At 54.9% G+C, this 12,527-nt stretch overlaps 2 protein-coding genes across 7 annotated transcripts in view; one reads left to right on the top strand and one right to left on the bottom strand.

Annotated features, from left to right (window-relative positions):
• The window catches only part of RPL35A (ribosomal protein L35a), a 136,133-nt gene extending 125,848 nt beyond the window's left edge, over positions 1–10,285 (bottom strand). The window contains exon 1 of the mRNA XM_071812703.1: positions 10,282–10,285. The gene's annotated coding sequence lies outside the window, so the exon portion shown is untranslated. The remainder of the gene's footprint in view (positions 1–10,281) is intronic.
• Positions 1–12,303, top strand: part of RUBCN (rubicon autophagy regulator) — a 32,070-nt gene extending 19,767 nt beyond the window's left edge. For 4 of the 6 annotated variants that reach the window (XM_071812686.1, XM_071812685.1, XM_071812684.1 and 1 more), the window contains 12 exons: positions 303–504; positions 866–967; positions 1,756–1,830; positions 4,942–5,002; positions 5,956–6,088; positions 6,442–6,587; positions 6,947–7,011; positions 7,562–7,800; positions 8,194–8,255; positions 8,453–8,606; positions 8,968–9,061; positions 9,797–12,303. In XM_071812686.1, the coding sequence (XP_071668787.1) occupies positions 303–504; positions 866–967; positions 1,756–1,830; positions 4,942–5,002; positions 5,956–6,088; positions 6,442–6,587; positions 6,947–7,011; positions 7,562–7,800; positions 8,194–8,255; positions 8,453–8,606; positions 8,968–9,061; positions 9,797–9,960 (1,497 nt within the window). In that variant the 3' untranslated portion in view covers positions 9,961–12,303. The remainder of the gene's footprint in view (positions 1–302; positions 505–865; positions 968–1,755; positions 1,831–4,941; positions 5,003–5,955; positions 6,089–6,441; positions 6,588–6,946; positions 7,012–7,561; positions 7,801–8,193; positions 8,256–8,452; positions 8,607–8,967; positions 9,062–9,796) is intronic. The other 2 variants (XM_065844752.2, XM_065844751.2) reach the window with 1 other exon arrangement.
• Positions 12,304–12,527: the final 224 nt, after the last annotated feature.

Raw genomic sequence — 12,527 nt, 5'->3', positions numbered from 1 at the left:
ACTGAAATGTTTCTATGATTCTATGTTGTGGCTCCTCAGGGACATGTGCTGCCTCCCTGGAGGGGATGTGTTGCACACCCTTGTAGGATGCCCCTTCTGTTTAGTCTCTAGGTCCTCTAGGCTTTAGTCTCTAGGTCCTCATGGAAGAGTCAGGTTTCGTGGGGCTGGCAGGGATTAAGGTCTTTCTACCACCCTCCGTGAGTAATAAACTCTTTACTTTTGCAGGCGGGGAACGAGATTTTACCAAGCCTTCCTAGTTTTTCCATGGTAGAGCATTGAATGCTTTTGCTCTTGCCTTGTAGGAGAATGCCCACTTCAGCATCTCAGAATCCCTGATCGCTGCCATTGAGCTGATGAAGTGCAACATGATGAACCGGCAGCTGGAGGAAGAGGAGGAAGACAGCGACAAGGAGATCCAGGAGCTTAAACAAAAGATTCGCATCCGACGCCAGCAAATCCGCACCAGACACCTGTTCCCTACCTGCCAGGAGATGGGCTCAGACAGTGGGTGATGTCTTTTGGACTTGTCAAGTAGCAGGATGTGGGTTTTCTGCGGGTTACCTGTCCTTAAAGCATCCTGCCTTCCTGCCCATTCGTGGGAAACAATCATATTGCTACCAGGGTGCTGCAGAGATTTGTGAAACTGCTGCTATTGAAGACCATAATGGGACTGATGTTATACATAGATAACACTTGTGTGCTGCTGATGCTGAGTTATGGAATTTAATTTTTAACCCGCAGTGTTTTCCATCCTTGACTTCTCCTTCCCTGCCCTGGCCATACCTGGCTATAAGCTTCTCCCTTAGCTGTCAGTGACCCTTCAGACCACTTCCATTGATGACCTGGCTTGTTGCATTTCTCCCAGGTCTGATGGTGACAGACAGCGGGTCCCAGTTCAGCTCCCATGGCTCCACGCGCCTCTCTGACTCCGGCTCTGCGGAGGATGTGGAAGAGTACGAGATCCGAGGTAGGAGAAAGTGCTTGCATTGGCCTCTTGCATAGAGACAGGCTTCTCCTTGGTGTGGTTGTGTTGAGGTCAGTCCTGCCGAAGAAGAGCATGTCCTTCTGGCCTTCAGGGTGGCTTTTCCTAAAGAAATGGCTGAATTCTGAGCATGGGCAGAGCAACCGGTTTCCTTCATGTGATGGCATGACTTTCCTTCAAAATCCTCTGTAACCCTCTAGCTTTCAGTGCCTCTGAATGGTTTCCATTTCATGGCCTGGTCCCCACAGTGGCTGTCACAGCTGGAGAGGGATGGGAGAGCTGCCATCCTGTTCTCCTCCTCCCCAGGCAGAAGGAGCCATAGCTCTGGCCACTTATATCTAGGGTGGCAGTGGTGGGCGCTGGTCCCATCCTGACCTGTAATACCTGTAGTCTCTGCTCCTGGCAGCTTGGGTGGCTGAGCGTATTGCCTGCAGGAGACTTGTCTGGCTCCCTGGGTGTCACTTCAGAGCCTTGTTCATCCTCTGGGGTGGATGACTGATTTCTCAGCAGTACCTCCATCTCGCTGACTTTAAACAGAAGATGGAACAGTCCAGTCTCCAGCTAGAAACTTCTCATCCCATGACTGTTAACAGCAAAGCCCTCATTTCAGTCCCTGAGGGCGGATTTTGGGCTCTGCTTTGAAGCCCATGGAGGGTTGTGTGAATTCAATTCTGGGATTCTCTTGTGTGAGTGCTGCTCTTGTGTTATGCCCTTTCTCTTTGGCCTGGCTCAAGCACTGAAGTCAACTGTTTTGTCATCACCGTGTTATACAGATGGTAACGATGGATCTAACCTGATTCAAATGTCCGAGAATGGCCTCTCAGTGTCAATGGCTTCCTTGTTCTCAGGTAGTACCCGCAGTGCTCCCCTGCGGCATGCGTGCGTGTGTGTGCAAGGGGGGGGCGTCTGTGCACCTGCACACTTCTCAGAAACCTGCCTGATTTGGGAACTATGAAGTATCATCCAGACGTCAGCAAGAAAAGCCACAGCAAGATGATATGGCAGGATGGAGCAGAGAGGAGGCAGAGGAGCTCTGCTGTGCACTCCATCCCCCAGGGCATTTTGCCATGCAGTACTTTGGATATACCAAATGTGCCTGCTGTGGTGAAGACCTGGCTTGCTGGGGTAGGGCTCGGTGGGCCGATGGCTCAGCTTTGTGACTCTGTAGCTGCTGAAGCTGAAGGCTGAGCCTGGACTGGATGAGAGCAGAGTCCTCTGGGATGTGGGACCAGGTCTCCATCCCAGGTGGCTTGGGGACCATTATCCTGCCTGACATGGCAGAGCTGTTTTGCTGTAGTTCTGATCTGAACCACAGTCAGCCCTTCCTGTCCTGCTCAGACTTGACTTGGAGAAGAATCCTTCCAGAAAGAAGTCCTGGAGGGAGAAGTAGTGAGAGCAGACAGGGCGCAGGTAGTTTGTTCACCCTGGAGGCCCCAGGCACCAGGATCATGGGCAGCCAGGTCTTGCTTAGTGTTTTTATTGCTTGCAGTACTACTAGATAGTTCTTCTGGTCTGCTGGCAACATTTAAATAACCTTCATGTGCTCCCTCTTTGCTTTAGCAAGTGCACAGCCTACGTGGGCTGCTGCTGATCTCTCCTGTCAGGCGTTTGTCACCAGCACATTGCTCCTGATGGAGATGCTGGTGCTCAGAGCTTCCCCATCTGCCCTGCTGTATCCAGTGTTTAATCCAGGCTCATCCTGGCCTGAACCTGGCATATGGGGGCTGGGGTGACATCCTTGGGTTTGGGGGCTGTTCATGAGTCTGTCACAGCTGGTGAAAGCATTGGCAGCAGAGGTGGTTTGGGCAGCTCACTTGAGGCGTTTGGGGAGTGTCTGCAGTTAAGGGAGCGGTGGCAGTATCCCAGTGCTGGCCCCTGTGGGAGCGGGGTCTCAGGTATGGGTCCCTCTGCCATCCCTGAGATGAGGGCAATGCCTGAGCGTGCTGGCTCTGCCCCCCGTAATGCGTGACCCACACTGTGCTGTGTGTGACCCGCTCTTTGCTCGTGTTCGTTGTAGTCTAGGACCATGTGGTGCCTTCCTGCACAGAGCTGAAGGCACCAGGGCATGGCAGCTGTGTCTGACCAGTGTCATACCTGGTCAGGAGGCTCTGTTTGCCTGAATTCCCTGTTTTCTGCAGCCAGAATTCCATTTGCATGATGTAGATGTGCAGATTACTTAGCATTAGGATGCTTTCCTGTGCCTGTTTCTAGCAATGGATGTCAAATAAGGAGGGTCAAGCATCCATACTGAACTCCACTAGCATGAGTCAAGTGGATGTCTCCTTCTCTGGAGACATTCAAACCCTCCTGGACACCTTCCTGTGTAACCTCATCTGGGTGTTCCTTCTCTGGTGTGGGGACTGGACTGGATGAGCTTTCAGAGTCCCTCCCAGTCCCTGACATTCTGTGATTCTGTGGTGTCAAGAGGATGGACCAGACTCCTTTCAGTGGTGCCCAGTGACAGGATGAGTGGCAATGGGCACAGATTGAAGCACAGGAGGTTCCACCTAAACATGAGGAGAAACTTTGTTACTTTGAGGTGCCAGAGCACTGGAACAGGTTGCCCAGAGAGGCTGTGGAATCTCCTTCTCTGGAGACATTCAAAACCTGCCTGGACACATTCCTGTGTGATCTGCTCTGGTGAACCTGCTGTAGCAGGTGGGTTGGACCAGATGATCTCCAGAGGTCACTCCCAACCCCAACCATCGTGTGATTCTGGGAGTCCAGGGCAGCCCTGCTCTTCCTGGGTGAGCTGACCGTTTGGGGGTGTCTGTCTCTGCTCAGCCAGGCTGCAATTCCCTGGGCCATGGTGTGCGGTTGATACCTGGCCAGGAATGATGGGCTCTGTGTGGATCTGTGTGGTGGAGCAGAGACCCTGAACTGTCCCTCCCCCAGCCAGGCACTGGGCCACTGAGTTGGGGAAGCTGCTAGCCTGTGTTTTGGGGTGGTGTGTTCACTGCAGACTCCATTCCTATAGCTCCCCAGAGGTACAAAACAAGAGATGTGCTGAGCTGAAGGCTGTGGCATTGGCCTCTCTTCTGTCCTGACCTGTAGTGCTTTCCCCTCCCATGCCTGTCTTCCCTTTTCTGGGAGTCTGTGATGAAGCAGAGTTTCTGCCCACCTTCCACTGCTGGAAGGGTCTCCCAGGGTCCTTCTGCCGTTCAGATGAATTCCCTGTCAGGGTTTAACAGCAAAACCTGCTGGAGTGAAAGAAAGAGATGAATGATGAAGGTACCGCTGGGTCCTGCCTGGTACCCAGGGCTGGCACCGAGGAGGGACGTGGGGCAGCTCAGGGCTGTTGGGGAACTGATGTGGGGGGCAGGGAGCAGGACTCCAGAGTCCTGCACTTTATGTTGGACTTCTTCTTCCTTGGGAGGGCAAGGCAGATCTATGGGCTCTGCAGAGGGCTGGTCCCCATGGCTGCTGGCCCGTTCTCTCATGGATGCTGGCACGTCTCTGGAGTGCTGGGCTCGGGCTGCCAGCCCCAGCTCTGCAGTCATTGCCAAGCTGTGACTACTATCTTGTCTTATGGGTTGCAGTCAAGTAGAGAGAAGGGTTCTGCATCCCATTGCTAATCCTTTGCGGCATCTATACTGCGTGTAGAGAGCTACTAAACCTTCTTGCTAACCTTGCTGTCCTGCCTTCCTGGCTCCTGTGTGTGTACTGGCTGTGTAACTGGTAGGATTTGGTGTGTGACCCGTACTTGCAGTCACTTGTCTTCCCCCAAACCCCAGTCTCACTGTTTTCATAGCATCCCACCATGTCCTTCCCTTGTAACTCTGACAGGTGACTGATTAGACTGCACCTTTCCTCGCTGCTCCGTGTCACTGATAGAAGTTGATGCTGTAGTTCACGTGCTTTTGAACAGCTTGATGAGTTTTGCAGTGAAGCTTTGGTTTGAAATGAGTGTGTCCCCCTGCCCTGCCTTGCCTGCTCCATCTTGTCTGTTTATGATTCAGATGCAGACATCAAGAGGAATCCAGGCTCCAGCAGAAAGTCCTTTCTCTCCTCGGAGTCCATGTACGTCTTCAACTTGTGGTGGGACATCTTGGTACCAAGTTCCCCTTCCTCCCCACCTCTGCTCTTCCCTGTGTATCAGCTGTTGTTTTGCACTGGAGTGGACATCCCTCCAGCTGGGTCCCAGTCTTAAGCACCTGGGATGATCAGGATCATTCACATGTTACATGAGTATGAGGTAGATAGGATGGGAACTGGTGTCGGGAGAGATCCTCATACCTCCTGCTGGGTAAGAGGCTGGGGAGGGAGCCTGGCATAACCTGGAGCATCCAGACTGGCTGCTGGCTCTGAGCCTCCCCTGCCATCCTCTCTCAGCTGGGACAGCCTGTTACACTACCTGGTGCTGCCGCTTCTCTCCATCCCTCACGGCAGTGCTGTGGCCCAGAGGTGGAACCGCTGGCACACAGTGATGCTCACAAACTCTCTGTGCAGTGCAGCAGCAGCTTAAACGTGAAGTGCTCAGTCCTTTCATGGTACTGCCCTGGGGTGGAGAGGTGGAAGCTATAGTGGGGTGAACCACCTGTTCTGAGTGCAGCTGCTGTATTAATGCTCTGAAAACAAGACCCTTTTGGGATGCAGGGACCCCTTTGCTTATTGGGTGAGATACGAAGCTGTGTCCATGCTTGGCAGCTTCTCGGGTGGGTTTGTACTGGGAGAGCAGTCACTTCTGGCTCATACAGACATTGGGTCTCTCTTTGCAGCTTCCCCTGCAAACAGGCCCAGGTTTTGTTAAGTAAGATGTTTTGCTTGCCTTTCTACACAGTTGCGGTTGTGCCCTTAGCCAGCTGCAAAGACAGAAATCAATCACGTACATAAATTCTAAGCCTATATGGCAGTGCAGAAATAAGGTGCCAGAGTTGAAGGGAGCATGTTTGGCTTGAGCTGGGACCAGAACAGGGGTTGTGAAGAGCACAGAGCTGTGAGACCTGATACTAACCACTCCCTTTACTGTCTAGATCCCACTCCTTCCTCAATTCCAACTCGGCAGAGGCCGTGGCCATGGGCTTGCTGAAGCAGTTTGAGGGGATGCAGCTCCCAGCTGCTTCTGAATTTGAGTGGCTGGTCCCTGAGCACGACGCCCCACAGAAGGTAGGGGTGTGAGTCCCTGGTCAGCGGTTGCATTTGATCGCTCTTCCCTGAACCCCTGGCTTCAGCCCAGTGCCCAGAGGCTTTGCTGGTCCTAGTGATCCCTTTGTGGAGCTGGAGGAGGGGTTTCGTCCAGAGGTGGGTGCAGCCGAGTGGGGCTCTGCCACTGGAGCCTCCTACAGCAGAGTGCCTGGATCCCTGGGGACATCCCTTCTCCAGCCCCCACTCAGCTGGAGCAGCAGCTCAGTGCCAGGCAGTTTCCAGGGGGCTGCAGCTGCAAGTTTCTGGCAAGCCAGCCAGGTGATTGCCTCTGTGATACCAGACAGGGATCTGACCCTCTTGCCTCCTTCTCCCAGCTCTTGCCCATCCCCAACTCTCTGCCCATCTCTCCTGACGACGGAGAACATGCCGACATCTACAAGCTGAGGATTCGGGTGCGTGGAAACCTGGAGTGGGCTCCACCGCGACCACAGATCATCTTCAACATTCACCCAGCCCCAACGTAAGGACCTGCAGAGCAGAGGGCACTTGGGGACCTGCCCTTTCCAACTCTTTTCCATCAACACCGAGGCTGATAATCCTGTCCTTCCCACTTGCCTGCCAGGGTGTCCCTGCCCTGTGCCTGGTAAATCCACAGTCGTCACCACCGGCAGCTGCTGCTGTGAGATGGAGCCAGTGCCTGCGGTTGGTGCCCTTGGCGTGCACCGGGACACAACAGGGCTTTCCCCTTGGCTTCTTTGTCCACGCTTAAGTGGCAAAGCATGTGACCATCTCTGCCATCCAGCCTTGTGCCGGTGCCTGTCCTGTGGTGCCAGCTGCTGTCATTGCTGGACTGACACATCATCTTCTGTCTCTGGACAGGAGGAAGGTGGCCGTGGCCAAGCAGAATTACCGGTGTGCAGGCTGTGGCATCCGGACTGATCCTGGTGAGTGCTGGGACCCTGACCTGTAGCTGGAGGTTGGGGAAGAGCTGGTGAACAAGTGGAGGATGCAGAATGGGTGAGTGGTGGCAGAGCTCAGCACAAGGTCACTGGGGTGATGCTGTGCTGCCTTTTCAAGCTCTGCCTGCACTTCGCTGTGCATCACCTGCAGAGGAATCACCTTCCCCAGAAGGTCATGAAGCTGGTAGAAGCAAAGAGCAGCCAGCCAGCCCTTTAGAGGGTGTTTCAGATGTTGACTATTCTAAGACAAAGTCATTTGCTGGGGTCCTAAAGCTCTCGGCAGGTTCTGCTGTGGGTGCAGCAGCACAACTCTTTGCCCAGCCTGAATGTGTAGGTAGATGTGGCTGCATGGGACCAGACTGTGGTCCAAAGGTTTTTTCAGTCAGCAGAGCTGCTTGCAGATGCAACTGTTGAACACCCTGAGGCTGGAGGAGGTACTGGCAGGGCAGAATACTGAGCAATGGTGGGAATCTGGTATATGGCTGGGCAGACCCCATGCCTCAGCTGACCTCCCTGTCCTCTTGGGCTTGGCCAGATTACATCAAGCGGCTGCGGTACTGCGAGTACCTGGGGAAGTATTTCTGCCAGTGCTGCCATGAGAATGCCCAGACCGTCATCCCCAGCCGCATCCTGCGCAAGTGGGACTTCAGCAAGTACTACGTGAGCAACTTCTCCAAAGATCTGCTGAGCAAGATCTGGAGCGACCCGCTCTTCAACGTGCAGGATATCAATCCTGCCCTGTACCGGAAAGTGAAGTCCCTCAACCAAGTGTGGGTAAGACCTTTTCCACCCTTTCCTGAGTGGGGTTTGGGTGAGGTGGGTGGCTGCCAATTGTTAATCATATTCCAAGGAAGCTGAGGAAAAGCGGATATTTCCAATTTTGAGGCTTAAAACCGCAGCACCATGTGTTTCCATTCACATCTTGTTCTTTGTCCGGTAATGCAGGAATTTCAGAAGGAATTTCTGCCTGGTGTCCAGCTGGGCTTTGGTTTATTTCCTGGGGCACGTGATGATGGTTCTGCTCACTTTGCCCTGTGTGGTGTAAACATTTGGGTAGCAGCAGCTGAAGAGCTGCGGTTGTTTCACCAGCACAGAAATGGAGAAGACCTGCTTGGCAAAGGACCATGCTCTGTTTACTGATTCTTGTATTCCCACCTTCCTCTCCAGCTGCTGCGAATCCAGCTTTTCCACATGAAGAACATGTTTAAGACCTGTCGGCTAGCTAAAGAGTGAGTCCTGGGCTGTGAGATGAAGCTGTTTTGCTGTCTGGGATCTGTCCTGTGGCAGTTTGCACTGGGGATCTGTGCAGACGGTGTGATGAGCAACGGGGGGAGTGGGGAGTGCAGGGGGAGGGAGAGCAGCACCAGTGGAGAGAGGGGCTTGGTGGAGTCACTTTGCTCTGAGCTCTGGTTTCTCCATCCTGCAGCCTCCTGGACTCCTTTGATGCGGTGCCCGGCCACTTGACGGAGGATTTGCACCTCTACTCGCTGAGCGACCTCAGCGCCACGAAGAAGGGGGACCTGGTTCCTCGGCTGACGGAGCTGCTGAAGGCAGGCAGCCTGCACGTGGAGAAGTGCATGGTAAGGCCTCCTCGTCTGCCTCCTGAACGCTCCTCACCCTGGGGATCACGCTTTGGAGCAGGCTCTGCTGCAGAGATAACCGATGGGGAGCCACCGAATTAACTGATTCAGTGCTAGCTGCTCCTGCCTGCTCCACAGAGCTGCTACCCAGCATGTGTGGGTTGTTTCTTTTACCCACTTTGGCTCTCCCTTGCCCCTGACACATGTTGATTCTGCCTTGCTGTGCTCTGTGCTGCAGAAGGGCTGTCCCATGTGGCTGGAGCAGGGCACTGTGTCCTGCTGCTCTGCTCTGCCTCCTGCCCTGCTTGCCAGTGAGATGAGGATCATTTAGCTTTTTTTTCTGCACTTATTCTCCTTCTAGCTGTGCCAAGGCAAAGGCTTCATCTGCGAGTTCTGCCAGAATGACCGTGACATCATCTTCCCCTTTGAGCTCAACAAGTGCAGGACGTGTGAAGGTGAGATGCTGGGGAGAAGTAGGGAGAGGACAGACCCTGGGGCCAGCAGCATCTGCCTCTTCAGTTTTGAGTGGCATTCGTGCCAGCAAAAGGTGCAGAGCCAGAGCCAGCCCCTGTGCATGGCCTGTGTCTCTGCACGTTATCACAGCAGCAGATCAGCATTAGAATGGTGTTTGTCCAGAGCTGCTGGCAGGGTGGAGTGTGTAGGTCTCTTCCTGACCGTGCTGTGTGAGCAGAGAAAGCCTGAAGGCTTCGCCTCTGTGCCCTCCTGCCTGCCAAGAAATCTCCGAGCCCCTTCAGGAGACATCCTTGATAACACCCAGTACTAATGGCCAAGCAGAGCAGCCTGGGACCGAACTCTGAACTGGCTTGAAATGGCTCCTGACAAAATGCAAGCCTTGGTTTGGTGAGCACAGTGCCAGAGGAAACTCTAGGCACAATCGCTGTTTCCTTGGAGAATCAGGAAAGTTTGGGGAGGGACCTTATGCAGAGTCTGAAGCCTCCTGCCTGTGCTCCCGAAGGCTTTGCAAGCTGGTGCAGGGACCCTGCAGTGTGACTTCTTGCTGTGACCAAAACAGTGCTGCATCCCTGCTTCTGGTGCTTGTTCTGCCATGGCTTTGGTTTGAAATGTCCTCCTGGACGAGCCTGGAGCATCCCTCCCCGGGGTGTGGAGTGCCGAGTGGTCTGGGTCAGCCCTTGCCAGCCCTCAGCCGTGTCTCCCTGTCTCCCCCACAGAGTGCAAAGCCTGCTACCACAAGTCCTGCTTCAAGCCCACCCGTTGTCCCCGCTGTGAGCGGCTCCAAGCCCGGAGAGAGCTGCTGGCCAAGCAGAGCACGGAGTCCTACGTCTCTGACTATGAAGACGAGCTGGAGCAGCCAGAGACTGTGGCAGCCACATGAGCTTGTTGCAGCAGAGGAGCAGATCATGGATTTATTTACGTGCATGGCCTTTGTCACCAGAGACTGAGCCACATGAACTTGAGATGAGGAGGATCATCCAGGCCTGGAGTGCTGTTTCAAAGGGATCTGCTATTCCCCATGCAGTAGTGCTGGGCTGGGGAAGGGGCATCTTCCATCATCTGGGTCTGCTCCAGGTACCACTCGTGCTCCCTGATGCCTTTGCATGGGGAAACGCGGCTGCTCCTGCCTGTCCTGCAGGCAGAACAGGGACATTTCCAAGCAGTCCCTCTTGCTGGACCAGGCAGGGCTGTGCTGCCAGTCCCTGCGCCCTCCTCCCTGGCAGCATCCCCCGAAGGGTCGGCACGTTCTGCTCATCAGCTGGCCACATCTGCTCCTCAGAGCAGGGAAATCAGCTCTGAGAGTCCTCTGATTCCCTGTCCTGCTGCTGGGGGGGTGTGCACGAAGGGATGGTGGAGGTTTGGGGTTGGTTGTACGTTTAACAGTTCCCCTTCTCAAATCTGCCTTGGGACACTGCCAGAGAGCAGTTGCTCTCTCTCTAGGATCAGAGAATAGGAGGTGGCAGTGGTGAAAACCAGATTTCTGCCTCACCTCTCTGTGCTGAGCTGCTTTCCCTGCTCTCACCCGCAGCAGGTGCTGCCAAGGGGCATCATCCCCAGAGCAGCCGCACAAGGGGCCCGGTGCTGCTGGGCTTTTGGTGGAGACAGAGCCCAATGGCTGGAGGATGCGGTAAGAGGGGCTTCTAACCCCACTTCCTTCTCATGATGTCAGTCTGCTGTGCTCTCAGGAGGACATGTCCTCCTCCAAGGGTGACATGGGACCTCACTCTGGTGGCACCAGGACCTGCCTTGTGTGCAGCTGCCTTTTGCCCGAGACCCATCGGGATGTGGGTCAAGGCTCAGCCCTCTGGCCGCATGCCCCCCGCCTCTGTCTCGGTTTATTCTTTTAGGTTGATTTTTGGTTTTTAATCTGCTGGATTTGGTTTTATTTTTTTAATGTGGTTGTTTGTATTTTTAACTGTGTGTTCTCACCCAAGGAGATGCTGCTTGAAATGCCTCTTTAGGGAGCATGCGATCTGCTTGGGACTCACTGGTGTAAAAGCCTCCAGGGCTGCCCTGCTCCTGGTTCCTCACCCCTGGATGGGGCTGGCATTCACCAGATGTCCCCTCTCCCAGCAGATCTCCTGCTGCCCTTGGGAGAGGGGTCCCTGAGCCAGGCAGAGCCTCAGGGCTGCCCGGCTGCAGTGCAGCGGGGTGGTCAGACAGCCCGCTCCCAATGGGGGGTGCAATGGGGGAGAGGGATTTAGCACTGGGGTGCTGCAAAGGGTTGGCCCCTCGCAGCATCCCTTGCAGTGCAACGTTTTAGCCCATGGCACAGGTGGGCACCCTGCACCACCTTAGCATGGGTGGGATGTGGGGTGGCAGAGGTGTTTGGAAGGATGGTGTGGCCTGTGTAAGTGCAAAAGGGTGCTGAGGGACTGGCGAGCAATACGCTGGCAGGGGGCATCCAGGGGCAGTGGCTTGGGCAGCATCTGCCCTGGCTGGATGCTGGGATGTGACTCCTCCTGGGCTGTCCCTGGGGAGGGTGGCAGGGTCAGGAGGAAGAGGCTGGGACCAGGAGAGGTGACCGCAGGGCTGGGCTGGGGAGGGTGGCTGCCAGCCTTGCTGTTGGGGTCAAACTGCTGCATGGCAGCGTCTCCTGTGCTCCGTGGCATCCTGACAAAGCCGCATCGAGCTCAGGAGAGGGGATTCAGCTCCCTACTTGTTGGCCTGGGGTTTTGCCTCCTTCTGCCTTGCTCCTGATTGTTTTCCCAAGGGGAGCAGCTTCTCTCCTGCTCACTCTCCATCTCTGCAAGCCCTAGGGCTGCCGGAGGCTGCTCTGCCTTGGTCCTATCTGACCCCAAGCTGAACCTTCCCACTGCCACCTGTATCTGGCATCCCCTTCCCTGGAGCTGCCTCTGCAGCACACCTCTATCACCCTGTTTTGTTTGAAGCACTTTACTGTTACGGGACAGCAGCTGGGAGGCTGCCTGTGTCCCTTTCTAGAAGCACTGAGTATATTTAGAGAAGAGTGAAGGGATTTTGGTTTATTTGTGGTTTCCACCCTCCACCATGGACTTTGGCTGGAAGCAGCAGGACTTACAAACCCAGGCGAGGGCTCCAGGGCAGGGTTGTGCCCAGCACCAAGCGCTACAACTAACACTGGAACTGGTCAAGGCAGTGAGAGTGAGGGGCTGCCCCAGCCACCAACTGGAGCCCTCCCCCCAGGACTGTTGCACAGGAGAGCAATGAAAATGCCGTCCCTAATAAACTAAGTTAATACGGGGCCTGGTTGTGTCATGGCATCATTTCAGGTGGGGTAATGGTGGGTGTCCCCGCACTTGGGGCCAGTGCTGCAGTGTCTGTTGGCCCCTGGGGCAGGGAGGGAGCTGATGGCAGATGGGGGGACAACTTGTGTGACTGGTGATGCATCACCAGATGTCACTGGGAGGGGCTGGTTTGTGGCCTCCCCCTGCAAACTGCCCAGTGGAGCCAGGGCAGGAGGTACAA

This window comes from Patagioenas fasciata, chromosome 9, assembly GCF_037038585.1.
Source record: "Patagioenas fasciata isolate bPatFas1 chromosome 9, bPatFas1.hap1, whole genome shotgun sequence".
Classification (NCBI taxonomy): domain Eukaryota; kingdom Metazoa; phylum Chordata; class Aves; order Columbiformes; family Columbidae; genus Patagioenas; species Patagioenas fasciata.
The sequence above is the reverse complement of the archived record's forward strand: the minus strand, read 5'-3'. Positions and strand labels throughout refer to the sequence as shown.